The sequence below is a fragment of the Mauremys mutica genome, chromosome 25, assembly GCF_020497125.1.
Source record: "Mauremys mutica isolate MM-2020 ecotype Southern chromosome 25, ASM2049712v1, whole genome shotgun sequence".
NCBI lineage: Eukaryota > Metazoa > Chordata > Testudines > Geoemydidae > Mauremys > Mauremys mutica.
The window spans coordinates 1,809,180-1,822,035 of NC_059096.1; the positions used below are offsets into that span (position 1 = coordinate 1,809,180).

Sequence of the window (12,856 nt, forward strand, 5' to 3'; positions counted from 1 at the left end):
TCACCTATTTCAGCCAAGCAGCCGGCAGCTGTGAAAACACGAGTCTCCAGAGCTAATCCGTGGGCCTGGATGGGCGACAAATCGCCGAATTACAGACCCGACACCTGAGAAGCGGAACGAACACGGGAGGCACCGGAGAAGTTAAGTGAATGAGACAAGCGAGCACGCGGCTGGAGCAGACGTGTTCAGTATTGTAATGAGAGCCGTGACGGGTTGCTGCGCTCTAATCAAGGCAACAGCGGGTCCTTTTTTTAAGACCAGCGAGATTGTTGAGATATTTAGTCCGGATAACGTTCCAATTTTAGCTTGGCTGCCCTGGCTGTAATCCTGGTGAAAATACCCGGAACGGTAACGGGAGGGCATTGGAAATACACACACACAACCTGTCTTGCCGCAGCAACGGAGGTCGTGAGCGGCTGCTGTGTCGGGACATGTGAGGCTGGGTTGCTCTGTCCCCTCCAGGTTCACTGGTGTGTTGTGGTGCATTCGTCAGGCCCAGATTCCAGACCCTCGTCTCCGTAGAGTCTGTCTTGCTTTGATGCTGGTGGAAGTTCCGGTTGCACGCTGAGGCTGGAGGGAGGGGGCTGGGATGCTGGTCCCAAGCCGTGGTGGGCTGCAGGGCGCAGCAGGAAAAGGCAGTGTCGTTAGCAAAGCGCTGAACTGCGACTCGAGAGACCTGGATTCAGTTTCCAGTTCTGCCACAGACTTTCACCTTGGGTGACCTTGGACAAGTGACTTCATCTACCGTGTGCCTCTCATTCGCCATCCGTGTCCCGGAGCTCGCCGGGGGTTGTGGAGATCGAATCCGGCAGTGATTCGTAGGGACTCTGTCCCCGTGGTGCTGAGGGCTGTATCAGCAGTAGCACCGTGCCCAGGGCCAGGAGCAAGCTGGGGAGATTGACAAATCCCACATCTCAGTCCTGTGTGTATTGTCCTGCCCATGTTCTCGTTCAGGCACCTTGGGGCATCAGCACAGCTGCTGTAGCCTTGTGGTCAGTGACGTGCCGGGGAGGGGGGGAAGGAGCCGTTTCTACAAGCGGGCAGGACGCTGAAGCCCCTGCTGCCCAGCAAGGTGCAGAGGGTGTGCCCATCGTGGGTGTGCAAACACCCAGCTGACTCCCCATCTGCAGGTGCCGCTTCCCAGTGTGTGAAATTCAACCTGGGCATAGGACCCACCAAAGGCCTAGGTACCACTCAGGTGCCTCCCAGGCTCTCAAAATAGGACCTAGGTGGTGCTGGTGCCTAGACCCTGTGCCTGCCGTCTGCCCAGGAGGGATTTCAGGATTTGCAGCACAGGAACCCGCCTGCACCTTTCTTACACACCTGGCCTAGTTACTAACGGCCGCGCTGGGAAAATTCACCCCCAGGGACTTCCTGGCAGTGTCACTCCAAGACCTTGTGTAGTTAATTCTCGCCTCCCCTGCCTGTTCTGCCGCGGTTCTGTTCTCTTGCTTTGCCTTTGAAAACCAGAAAAAACAGGGGAGGGAAAAGCTGGGAGAACTGGAGAAAGGGTCAGATGAAAAATAAAAAGGAGAAAAGAAAAGGTTAAAAAAACAACCCCACCCAAACCCTGAGTCCCTTTGGAAGGAATCAAAGGCAGAAAGCGGGAGCTTGTCCTGTATAAATCAGAGAAATGCACACGGAGTGGATCCTTTTCAATCACTTGTCACACTCCCTCTCTCTCTGCCTTGTCCTTATCTCCTGGGCGTAGGAGCAGGGGCAAGCCGCAAATCCCAGACTGGCGGCTGTGTCGGTCGATAATGTCAGTGCTCATGAGCCTGTGAGCAGCCCAGTGCAGCTGGCACCGCTGGTTATTGTGCATTGTGGTTAGGGACCGTAAATTGTAGGACTCCATAGTTGACAAAGCAACGTTTTTGTTGTTTAACTCCCTGCTCTTACAGCAGGAAAACTCCGTTCCACAGCACTTGTGGCAGTCACAAGTGTTCAAAACCCATGAGTCAAAAATCACGCGACTGGCTTAAAAATCATGAGGGTATTTTTTTTTTAATTACATTGTGGGTTCTTTTATTTTGAGCCTTCAGAGGCGGTCACAGTTCCAAGTTTTTCTCCACCAGGGCTAGGTACTTTAAAGAGAGACTCGCAAGGCCACGAGACTCGTGATAGAATCACCAGAGTTGGCAAACGCTCTTTCCAACTTCACGAGCGAGAGTCTGAAATAATTAGCCAAGTGTTGGGCTCCTGAGTCCCCCCCACCAAAATAAGTGGCCTGATTTTAGCAGGGCCAAGTACCTGCCATCTCCCATGCACTCCAGGGCCCAGCGTTTTTTCAAAACTCAGCTGCCCGTTTAGTTGGCTAAATAAGGATTTAGGGATTCTGAGCTTCCCCGATTGTTGAAAATGTTGGCCAGAAATTCAAACCAATATAAGAAAGGGGTGGGGTGGAGAAAGCTTCTAGACCCCAAGGCCACGTTTACATGCAGCTTTTAAACTGGTGTCACTATTTGGGCTGGAGGCGTGATTTTTTTCACCCATATAGTTTATGGCGATGTCATGACAGCCCCTACGGGGGAGGCCGTTACGCCGGTGTGGTTGATTCCCCCTCCTGTGTGGGAATAGCTGTAACAGTCTCAGTACCCTCCGCACAACACTGGTTGTATCACTTTAACGGTACAGCTGTAGTGGAGACGGTACAATGCTTCTGCAGACAAGACCTCCCTGGTCTGAACTAGGTACCAAAAGCCAGTGTGTCTAGCGGAACAGCAGAGCTCCAGGCCTCTCCAAGCACCGTAGCTCATTCTGTAGAGCCCCAGGGTTCCTCTGGAGTTTGCCATGAGCGAGGTATATCTGGGCCTGAGCCAGGGGATACTGGGAAAGCTCTGAACTGGGCTAACAATGGGCAACCCCTCCCCGCACTTCTCGCCCACCCCGTAAGTTGATTGCAGCAGGTTTAAAACAAATAAAAGGAAGTTCTTCTTCACGCAGCGCACAGTCAACTTGTGGAACTCCTTACCTGAGGAGGTTGTGAAGGCTAGGACTATAACAATGTTTAAAAGGGGACTGGATAAATTCATGGTGGCTAAGTCCATAAATGGCTATTAGCCAGAATGGGTAAGAATGGTGTCCCTAGCCTCTGTTCGTCAGAGGATGGAGATGGATGGCAGGAGAGAGATCACTTGATCATTGCCTGTTAGGTTCACTCCCTCTGGGGTACCTGGCATTGGCCACTGTCGGTGGACAGATACTGGGCTAGATGGACCTTTGGTCTGACCCGGTACGGCCTTTCTTATGTTCTTATGTATTGTGTCGCGGAATTACAGTCCGGTTCTAAGGATTGTTCCATGGAATTATCACTAATTCGTCTAACCACCTTCTGTTCTGTGAAGGTTTTTATACCGCCCTTATCGCCGTCGTTTCTGAGAACGTTCCCGTCGTGCATTAAGCAACGTGACTGACCCCTGTTGCCCGTGGGCCATCCGTTCTCTCCGCTCTGCCCAGGGGAGACCGGGGGAGCAGCCTGGGGTTTGTGTGGGGCAGTGACGTGCGCACCATGCTGAGTGTGTGAGCGAAGGCTGGGCAGAGACGCGCCTCTGTCACCTGCAGGGTTGGATGGTTCTTGGTCTTTACAGGAGTTCGTCTCCCACTGGTCCCTGGGAAAGCGCCGTGTCCCACACCTGTGCTTGCTGCGGAGAGCTCTGCTGTGCCTGGGGAGCGGGGTTGTCCCCTGTGTTCCTTGTCCTGGGGCTTTAGATGGTCTTAGAGGCAACCTAGGCCCTTGCGGGCTTTGGAGATAAAGGCCGAGACCTTGGCTGTGACTGGCTGGTCCCTGGAGGGCTGGCAAGGGGGCACAGAGCAGGTGCGACATGCTGCAGCGGCAGGCTGCAGTGTTCTGGACCGGCTGGGCTCCCTGGGCGTCGGTGGCTTCGTGCCCAGGTGTAGCGCGTTGCTGGAAGCTGACCGGAGCTCTCTGAGAGTCGCCATTGGCTCAGCGTGAATGCAGCCACTTCCCTGCAGGCCCCAGGCTGCGGATTGCCCATCCCCTCGCAGCCCGGTTTACCATGGCCGCCTTGCGCCGTGTGCCATCGCGTACGCCAGCAGGCGGGGGAGGGGGGGTGCTGTGCTGCCGTGTCAGGACGGCGGTGTTTCACACTGGCTTTGCCCTGGCATGCACAACAGTGCGGGGTGCACAGCGACGCTGTGCCCAAGCTCTCCTGTCCCCACTGTTCCCAAGGGACACGTGCTTTGTTACCTCTCGTTTGTCCAAACGACTCCCTCCCTGGCGTTGGGGGGCCGCTTCGAACAGGGTGGTCCGGGACGGTCACCCAGCTGTGTACAGACCAGGATTAACTGGTCGTCTTCTACCTTTATTAATGGGCCTCCCGGATCCTCTCTCCCAGTATCTCCATGCGAGCTCTTCCTATCCCCTTGGGGCCAGGTTATCAGCTTCGGCTTTAATGCTGCCCTGCAGCCATGACTAGCTCAGTATGCTGCCCCCCTCTGCCCCATTGGAGGCGTGAGTCCAGCCATCTCCCCATGGAGACGTGTTGGCTGCTGCTTCTTCCTTGGATTTCCCCTTCGGAGCCTGCTGTGACTTAATGAGGGTGCGTGAGACAGAAACTTAGGCACTGTGTTTGTACAGCACCTAGCACATGCCTGGGTGCTAACACAGCACAGACAATAAATGATAATAATAATTTAGGCATTGACTAAGTCTCATCGCACGCACACACTACAGGCCCTGGCTCCTGGAGTCATGGGAGTACACCAGACTCTCAGCCTTCATTCCTCTAGCTTTTATAGTTGCAAAGGAAAGCTGGGAACTGTGATTTGCGTGTCACCGATGTGGCAATGTCTGCCTGAGTTTGCAGAGAGCCTGAGACAATTGCTCTGAACTGTGCAGTGCATCTCTAGAGGGTGTTAACTCCAAGACTGCTGCTCTGTAGGGGTGCCGGCAACCCCATCCCAGTAGAGGGCTGTGTGAGTGGCAGGAGTGGGGGAGTGCAGCGAGCGCAGCCCCCACCCCAGCAGGGACAAGCAGCTGGTGGGGGGTACGTGCTGCCTCCCACACCCCCTGCTGCCATTCCTGCTGCTTTCCCTGGGGTTCTTGTGTTGCTGCCCTGGCCTCTTGGGGTGGGAAGCCCCTGCCACTCCTAGTGGAGGGTGGGACAATGGGGTGGGGCGTTGGGGGAGTGGCCGTGGCCCATGGGGTTCCTAGGGCCCCTGATTGCCTTTCTCCAGACCTGGTCCCAGCCATGCCCTTTCCAGCAAGCTGTGCGCACTTATAACTTTTCCCATCTCAGGGAAAGAAAGTGTGTTTGCTCCATCTTGAGGCTGCCGGGAGGTGCTGCGCCCTTGTCCGGTCGTGGCGTGCCAGGGAATTGCTGCTGAGCCGTTCTGTTACGGGTTAGCGGGACGGGACGGCCCAGACTGTGTTTTCAGTCAGTGCCGTTCTCTCGCTGGTCATCTCGGAGCTTTACAGATGTGCAGAAAGCTAGTTCCCGAGTGCAGGGATTGCTGAGAGTCTTTCCAGCCAGAGCCGCAGGAGGAGCTCAGCAGCTCTGAAAACCTGGCTCGGTGGGCGTCCCAGGGTGGGCTCTGAAAAAGGGAAGCCCAGGCCAGTGCCCTGGTTTGCCCACAGAGTGTGGGGGGTTGGCGAGGGAGTGGAGGAGGTCGTGGGTCTCTCTTTGTCAGTCACCTCCTCTCCCCCTTGCCCTGCTCCCAGGGCCCCTAGCGGGAGGCCTAGAGAAACGGTTCGGTGCAGGGGTAACTGGGGGACAGGCTCAGGCCTGGGCCCTACAGGAAGTCGGACGAGATGACCTTGAACTCCGCGACCCTGACAGGAGACACCAGAGACACCCCGGCTCTGCAGGTAGGGTGGGGGAGGCCTCTAGACCAGGGGGCCGGGCCGGGCAGCACCGGGAGCGCTCGCTAACGGGACGCGCTGCCTCGGGGCTCTGGGGGTTAGCAGCACTGCCCCGTGTCTGGCTGCGGAGGGCTCCTGAATGGGCCCGGTAAGGGGTGTCAGCCTGGCCCTGTATTAACAACGCCACCACCATTCGGTGCTTACCAGAGCACTGTCCCCGGGGAGCCGGGCCGCAGCCTCACCTGTGCCAGGTGTATCCCCCCAGGTGATGGGACTGTTACCAGGGCGCACAGGATGGGAGCAGGTGACTTGAAACCAGGCCTGCTGGGAGTGGAAGGCCTGGGGCTCCCAGTTCTCTGGGGCTCCCAAGCAGTCAGGTCTCTGCAAGGGGCTGGGGGGGGGGCTGGAGCCCAGCTGGGACGGTGGGGCGGGGCGGGTGGCCGGACTGTAAGCCAGGGGAGGCCCCGATAAAGCGCCGGGAAGCCTTTCTGAGCCTGTGGCTCGCTAGGCCTGGCCGGTTCTGTGGCGTGTTCGATGGGGGTGTAAGCACCACCCACAAGGGGAGCAGTGTGGTGGGTAACCACCTGCCGTGGTTTGCAGCCGAGGCAGACAAGACAGACAAAGGGCAGGGGATAGAACGTGTGAGGAGAAATACGAACTCACGTTCAACCTGAAGTGACAGGAATCCCCGGTTCTCTGTTGCATCCAGGTCAGACTAGATGATCAGAATGGGCCCTTCTGGCCTTCAGTTGTACGAATCCAAGTGCCCGGTTCTGTGCTCTAACCACTAGACCCCGCTGCTGCTGAGCCAGTCGATCCCATATAACACTTCCTGGTCTTAGGCACGAGCTTGTCGAGTAGGATGCTGGGACCTGCCTTGTGTCCCACAGACATGAACAGAGCCCCTCTGTCCAGCTGCCCCCGAGGTGTCTCGGGCTGGCTCTACAGAATGCGAGTGTGTGGTAGACACCAGCTGCGGGCTCCATCTTCCTCACCTCTCTGGGGCCCACCTTTCATGGGCTGCAAATGTTCCACAGGCCCCCAAACTGGGGTGCAGCCGGGCCGCTCCCTCAGCGCCGGCGCGTCTCGGAGGGCACCGTTTTTCGTTGGCACGGCACGGCAGTGCCACTGGGGAACAAGCACCTCCCTGGGAGCGGTTTCTCAGCTCCCCCTCACAAGTATCCTGTGCAGGGCTGGCTCCTGCCGCCCTCCCAGCCCCCGGCACGCCTGTGGACCAAAGATGATTCCAAGCTCCGCCAAACACGGCCAAGCTCCTAACCCCCAGCCCAGTGTTGGAGTTGAAAGGGGGCACAGAAGCGTGAGGGTGGGGGTGGCGGGTATTATATTTAACGGGGCTGTGAATCCCACCCTTTGGCACTTCCATGGTGTCAGAGGCGGCGTTGGGGACGAAGGTCCGAATGGAAGCGATTGGGCTGGCAGGTGCGATTCGCTGTGAGTGCAAAGTGGTGCCCCACAAAAGAGGAGGCTGTGATGGTCGTGAGGGTGGATGAAGAAGAACCCGCTTAGCACAGGCAAGTGAAGGCAGCTTGGCATGTCCTTGCAGTGGAGCTGGCTTCAGGCAAGAGCCTCTTGTACCTGCCTGCTCCCTGGGAGAGATTAGCTACTCGCCTCTGGAAAGCCGGAGGCGAATCTCCCCGGGTGAGATCTTTTGCCTGGGCTAAGTGGATTTTCAGTCCAGCTCTCCATGCACAGAGGACACAGGCCAGCCCTGGGGAGCGTCGAGATCTGTCATTCACACCAGGATTGTTGCTGGTGTCAGGGACTTCAGGGAAGTTCCTTCTTTCCCCATCCGGAGCCCATTGTGTCCTCCCAGAAATGCACAGCTCCCCACAGCTTATGCAGTAGGCAGTGCCTCGTGCCCTGAGCTATGAACGCTGTTCCTGTTGCTTCGGGAGCCTCTGCCATACCCCATCTCCTTAGAACCAAATCAGAGCAAGAACCGAGGCAGGCTGGGAAGCCAGGCAGGTGTGTGACCTAAACCCACCTTGTGTCAGTGCAAGGTAATTCCCAGCTTGCCTGAACCCCTGTTCCTGGACTCAGTCCCTTTGAAATCCAAGCACTGGCTCACTGGGGGGGTTTGTGCTTCCTCCTGTAGATATGAAGCGACCCCTGAGCCTGTCCCACCCTGTTGAGAACAGGATCCACCTGGTCGAGACGGCGGGGAGCCAGTCGGAGCAGCGCACGAAGCGGGAGAAGAAGCACCAGTCGTTCACGCTGTGCGAGGTCTGTAACATCCAGCTCAATTCGGCCGCCCAGGCGCAGATCCACTACAATGGCAAATCCCACCAGAAACGCCTCAAGCAGCTCAGCAAAGGGAAGGTGCCGACGGGCCCAGGTGAGTGCTCGGCCGGCAGGGCTACCAGCAAGGCAGCTGGAGCCCGGGGGCACTGCGAGGGGCCTGCCTCTGTGGCCCGGCCTCTGTCATTCTGGACGTGAGTTGGGCTGACTAATGGCTCTGTTGTGTGGCTGGGGCCGCTGCCCTGGATTCCGACTGCTGCTGCGTATAAAAACCTGCGTCTCAGGCAACCGCCAGCCTCCCAGAGTGAGTCCAGCCAGTCGGGGTGGGACTTAGGGGGGATACCCCACACCCCCAGGTAAGGGAATGTCTCCGCCTCCTGTTGGACACCTGTCACTCGCTAGGATCTCTGAACCCGGATGGCTTGGTGACCGCGTGGCCTGTTCAGCTGTGGAGGCCGATCCCTTCCGCGCGGCCTGTGTTTGCCGCTCTCCGGCGTCTGCGTGTTGTTCCCGTGCGTACACAAGCGCCGTCGCCAGCGTCCGCTCTGGTTTTGTTTGGATGCCTTGTGCAGAGGTGCTGGGGGCTGCCACCACCACCTCACGGCTTGACGTGGTTTCCATCCTATCCAGGGTTTAGCGTTTGGTTCAATGGCTCTCAGCCCCCCACTGTACACGTTGTCCCTGCACCTCTGGCCTTTTGTGCACTGGAATGGCCGTGCTGGCCGCCCTTGGGGATGGGTAGCTGTTACGTGGTCAGGATCGGGCCAGTCTCCTCCCCTGGCAATGGGGCCATCTGTTTAGTGTCATTTTATTCCTTCGGGTCTAGCTGCCCGGCACATCAATCTTTTGTAACTACCTATGATGGTTACCTTTGGCTCACGAAGCTCATTAGATGTTGGGGTGAAGGGTCAGTTTTCACAAGCACTGACATCGCTGTCACGGGCAGGTGGGCCCCACTCTCCCCTGCTGCACCAGGTGGGAAGAAATGAATTGTCAAGTGATAGCTGGTCCTGTGACTAAACCAGGGTGCTGCATAGCCATCCCTGGCCAGGAGGGGGCACTCGAGAGGTGCCTGACCCTGCTTAAATGTCCGTTTTCAAATGCACAAAGTCAGTGGAAATCAATAGGACTTAGGCGCTTCTGAAAAGTTTCACCCGCAATCCTTCTGCCCATGGGTTTCGGAAGCGGTGACCCTAATAAAGCACCGCGAGGTACTGTGCAGTATTCGCACAATGCTAAACGTAGATCCACCGCAGCTGTCTTGTATATAAAATTCTTTGCCATTTGTACTGACTTTTCCGCTGCTCCATGTAGCTGTGCGTGGTCAGGCTCAGCATGGTGTTTGCACTGATGTGTCACTGGTGAAATGTGGGCTTGGTCTGTTAGCTCATTCGGAGTCTCCTGGTGAGCAAACAGTGATTTGTGACCTGCTGTGACATTGTTACTGGATACGTTGTACCACAAAGTGCTCAGTTAAAAGCCAAGAGATAATCTTTCCATTTAGTTCAACCGGCCCTGCACCCGTGTTAGACCCCGGGCTATCAGGGAGCTCATGTTTTCCATTTTTGCTTCCTGTATTTATTGCCAAATTCACAGCTGCATAACTTATCTTAGCTGGCAGGCGTCATGCTTGTCCTGAACAGAACTTGGTGGGCTCCTCCGTGTCCAGGTGGCCACTGGGTTGTGCTTAGCACATGAGCCTTTGTGCCGTATGCAATTGTGATGTAAAGCGCTTTGCAGAGAATTCCCATCATGTGCAGCAGCTCCTGGTACAGTCCCAGCCAGACTGTGCATGGAAGTGTCCTGGGTTTCCACCTAGAATTCTTCTATCAAACTCTTTGTGTTTCTCATTTTGTTTTGTGAATGGGGAGCACCTCAGTTCTCTTTACTTCAAAGGCCTTTTCCTGCTGCTCCTCGCTTTCGCTAGATGTGGGTTCCCCAGAAAATGCAAACATTTATCTGAAGCTCTTCACCAGAGCCCAGGTTTCACATTCACCCAGTGTGTTTGCAGCTTCCTGGCCGTTTTTCCGCAGTCTGGGCACCGCCTGTGCGGCAGTTACACAGAGAAACTGTGTAAGTCCTGTTTCTACCTCAGCTGATTTCAGTGAAACCGCTGCAACCAGAACCGACGCGCAGTATTTCTTTCTGTTGAGGAAGAAGGGGGATGTTTAGCTAGTCGCTCCGGCAGATGGGCTGAAAGTTCTGGCCCTCATATTGTTTGTTTGTACAAGCCCCAGTTCGGATCAGGGCCCTGTTGTCAGTGGCGGCTCTACCTTTTTGGCCGCCCCAAGCAGTCATGCCCGGGAGGCGCCCCCGAGCCGCGGGAGCAGCGGACATCCCGCGGGCATGACTGCGGAGGGTCCGCTGGTCGCGCGGCTCGGCTGGACCTCCCGCAGCTGCGGACGGTTCGCAGGTCCGGCGGCTCTGCTTGAGCTGCCGCAGGCATGCCTGCGGGAGGTCCAGCCGAGCCGCGGGACCAGCGAACCGTCCGCAGTCATGCCTGCGGGAGGTCCACTGGAGCCGTGGGACGACCGCCCCCTCCGCAGTCATGCCTGCGGCAGGTCCGGTCGTCCCGGGGCTCCGGTGGACCTCCCGCAGGCATGACTGCGGCAGGTCCGCCGGCCCAGCCTGCCGCCCCCCCGGGAAAGGGCCACCCCACGCGCGTGCTTGCCGCGCTGGGGTCTGGAGCCGGCCCTGCCTGTTGTGCTTGGAGCTGTATGGACACACAGTCCTCACTTAGCTCTTATATTCTAGAGCTTTTTGTCTTTATGTCTCAAAGTGCTTCCAGCGGAGGGTCAGGATCATTGCCCCCATTTTACAGATGGGGAAACTGAGGCACAGAGCCTTGATTTGCCCTAGGTCACTGAGCAGGCCAGTAGCAGAGCCAAGACTCGAACCCAGGTCTCATGAGTTCTGTCCTGTGCGTTATGCATGCGGCCATGTTACCTCTCAGCCATGCCGAGTGTGTCGTGGGCAGTGTTTCCCAGCAGCCTGTTGAAATGGAACCTCTTTAGAAAGTTCATTGTTTTTAAGCAGCTTCTCTTTTTGGAATTGTTTGTTGTCTAATTAGTATAAAAGGCTTTGATCATTGTCTGCGTCGCAAGAAAACCATGGAGTATCCTCCCGGCATGCAGGGTCGCCTACCACTGGATAATTCAGCTGCCAGCAGCTTGCAGTGGTGCAGAATTGCATCTTAACCCGTTGTCAGTTTGCAACATAACTCCGTGAATACATTTCCCTGCACCTGGACAGAGCCCTGCTTAAAAACAAGATCATTCAGCGTCTTCGGCTTTGATTTCCTGGCTGGAGGAGGGGACTTGCCCAGCGTCACCCGGGGGTAATTGGCAGAGAAGGGAACAGAACCTAGGTCTGACTCCTAATCCCTGGGCAGTGCTGGCTCTCCACACAGCTCTCCTCTCTCAGCAGCTGTTCTCATGGTGGCTGTGCTATGTCAGTGTGGGGAGGGCCAGTGGAGTTCCCTGGCGACAATAAATTCAGGTCAGTGGCTTTTCCTGGGGGGAGGAGCCATTAGTTCTGCATGAAGCTTCAAGATTGTTCATCGGGATCCACTGACTTTCCCCCGCACGCCTCCATTTCCCTGACGTGTGTTTAAAAATGTCACCACCAGCCTGGTTGCCGGCAACCTTTACCAGCCTCCTGAAGCGTGAGCCGGGGGAACGGGTGGCTGGAAATGACAAATTGAGGCTGTAAGCCAGCTGACGGGTGTGGGGGTGTCATGGCGTGTGGGGGAGTCAGGGCCCTGCACCCCCCACTTCCTGCGATTCCCCGGGACTCTCAGCCAGCCAGTAACACAGAAGGTTTATTAGACGACAGGAACACAGTCCCAAGCAGGGCTTGTAGGTACAACCAGGGCCCCCAGCCAGGTCCCTCTGGGGCAAGGGGCTTAGACCCCAGACTTGGGGTTCCTGCCTCTTCCCAGCCAGCCCCAAACTGAAACCAAAACCCCTCCAGCCGGCTCTGCCCCTCCTTCTCTCCCCCTCTCCCTTTGTCCAGCTTCCTGACACCTGTCGACTCCCCCCCCCCACACACCTTCCTGGCTCAGGTTACAGGCTCAGGTACCGTCCCTCACCTAAACTCACCCCCTGCTCTCCCATCCCCCATGCAGACAGTCCCTGCTGCGTCACAGGGGGGCTTGGTTCCCTTCGGTCCTGCGCCTGGAGCTGGTCGCTCTGGGCTTCGAGGCCAGTGACGGTTGAACTAGGTACTGTACATTCCGTCCTGCAGGGGGTGCTGCGGCAGGAGCCCCCAATCACCTCCCTTTCTCCCCAGCCTAGAAACTGCCTGGGCGGGCTGGGCTAGAGATGGGGTCCTGCCAGATCATCACGGGGGCTCATTGGGAGGGGCAGCCTAGGAGCGGGAGTAGCAGGTGGCAACCCCCTGCTCACAAAGCCGAGAACCTGCTCCAGCTGGCAGCCTGCTCCAGTCCTGCAGCAGGGATTGGTCCTGCTTTGAGCAGGGGGTTGGACTAGACACCTCCTGAGGTCCCTTCCAACCCTGAGAGTCTGAGTCTGTGAGCTCGTGTGGTAGCTCGGGGGCCAGCAGATGGAACCCCAGACCGGCAGCGGGGTGAGGTCCCGGCCGCCAGTCTGCTCAGCCTGCTGCCAGCCCGGGGTTCCATCCGCCGGTCCCTGTAAATGTATAATGTGTTACTGGCACGTGGAACCTTAAATTACCGCAGAGAAATGCAGACTTGGCACACCCCTTCTGAAAGGGTAGCGGCTCACGGTCCCGGGTTCCATCCCGTCCCATCCCTCC

The 12,856-nt window shown here is 57.2% G+C and overlaps 1 protein-coding gene across 8 annotated transcripts in view; it reads left to right on the forward strand.

Moving 5' to 3' along the window:
* The window catches only part of ZNF385C (zinc finger protein 385C), a 181,023-nt gene that overhangs the window by 60,234 nt on the left and 107,933 nt on the right, over positions 1 to 12,856 (forward strand). For 7 of the 8 annotated variants that reach the window (XM_044999506.1, XM_044999508.1, XM_044999503.1 and 4 more), the window contains exon 2: positions 7,938 to 8,177. In XM_044999506.1, coding sequence (XP_044855441.1) covers positions 7,938 to 8,177 — 240 coding nt within the window. Of the gene's footprint in view, positions 1 to 5,653; positions 5,828 to 7,937; positions 8,178 to 12,856 lie in introns of those variants that run through there. The other variant, XM_044999510.1, reaches the window with a different exon arrangement.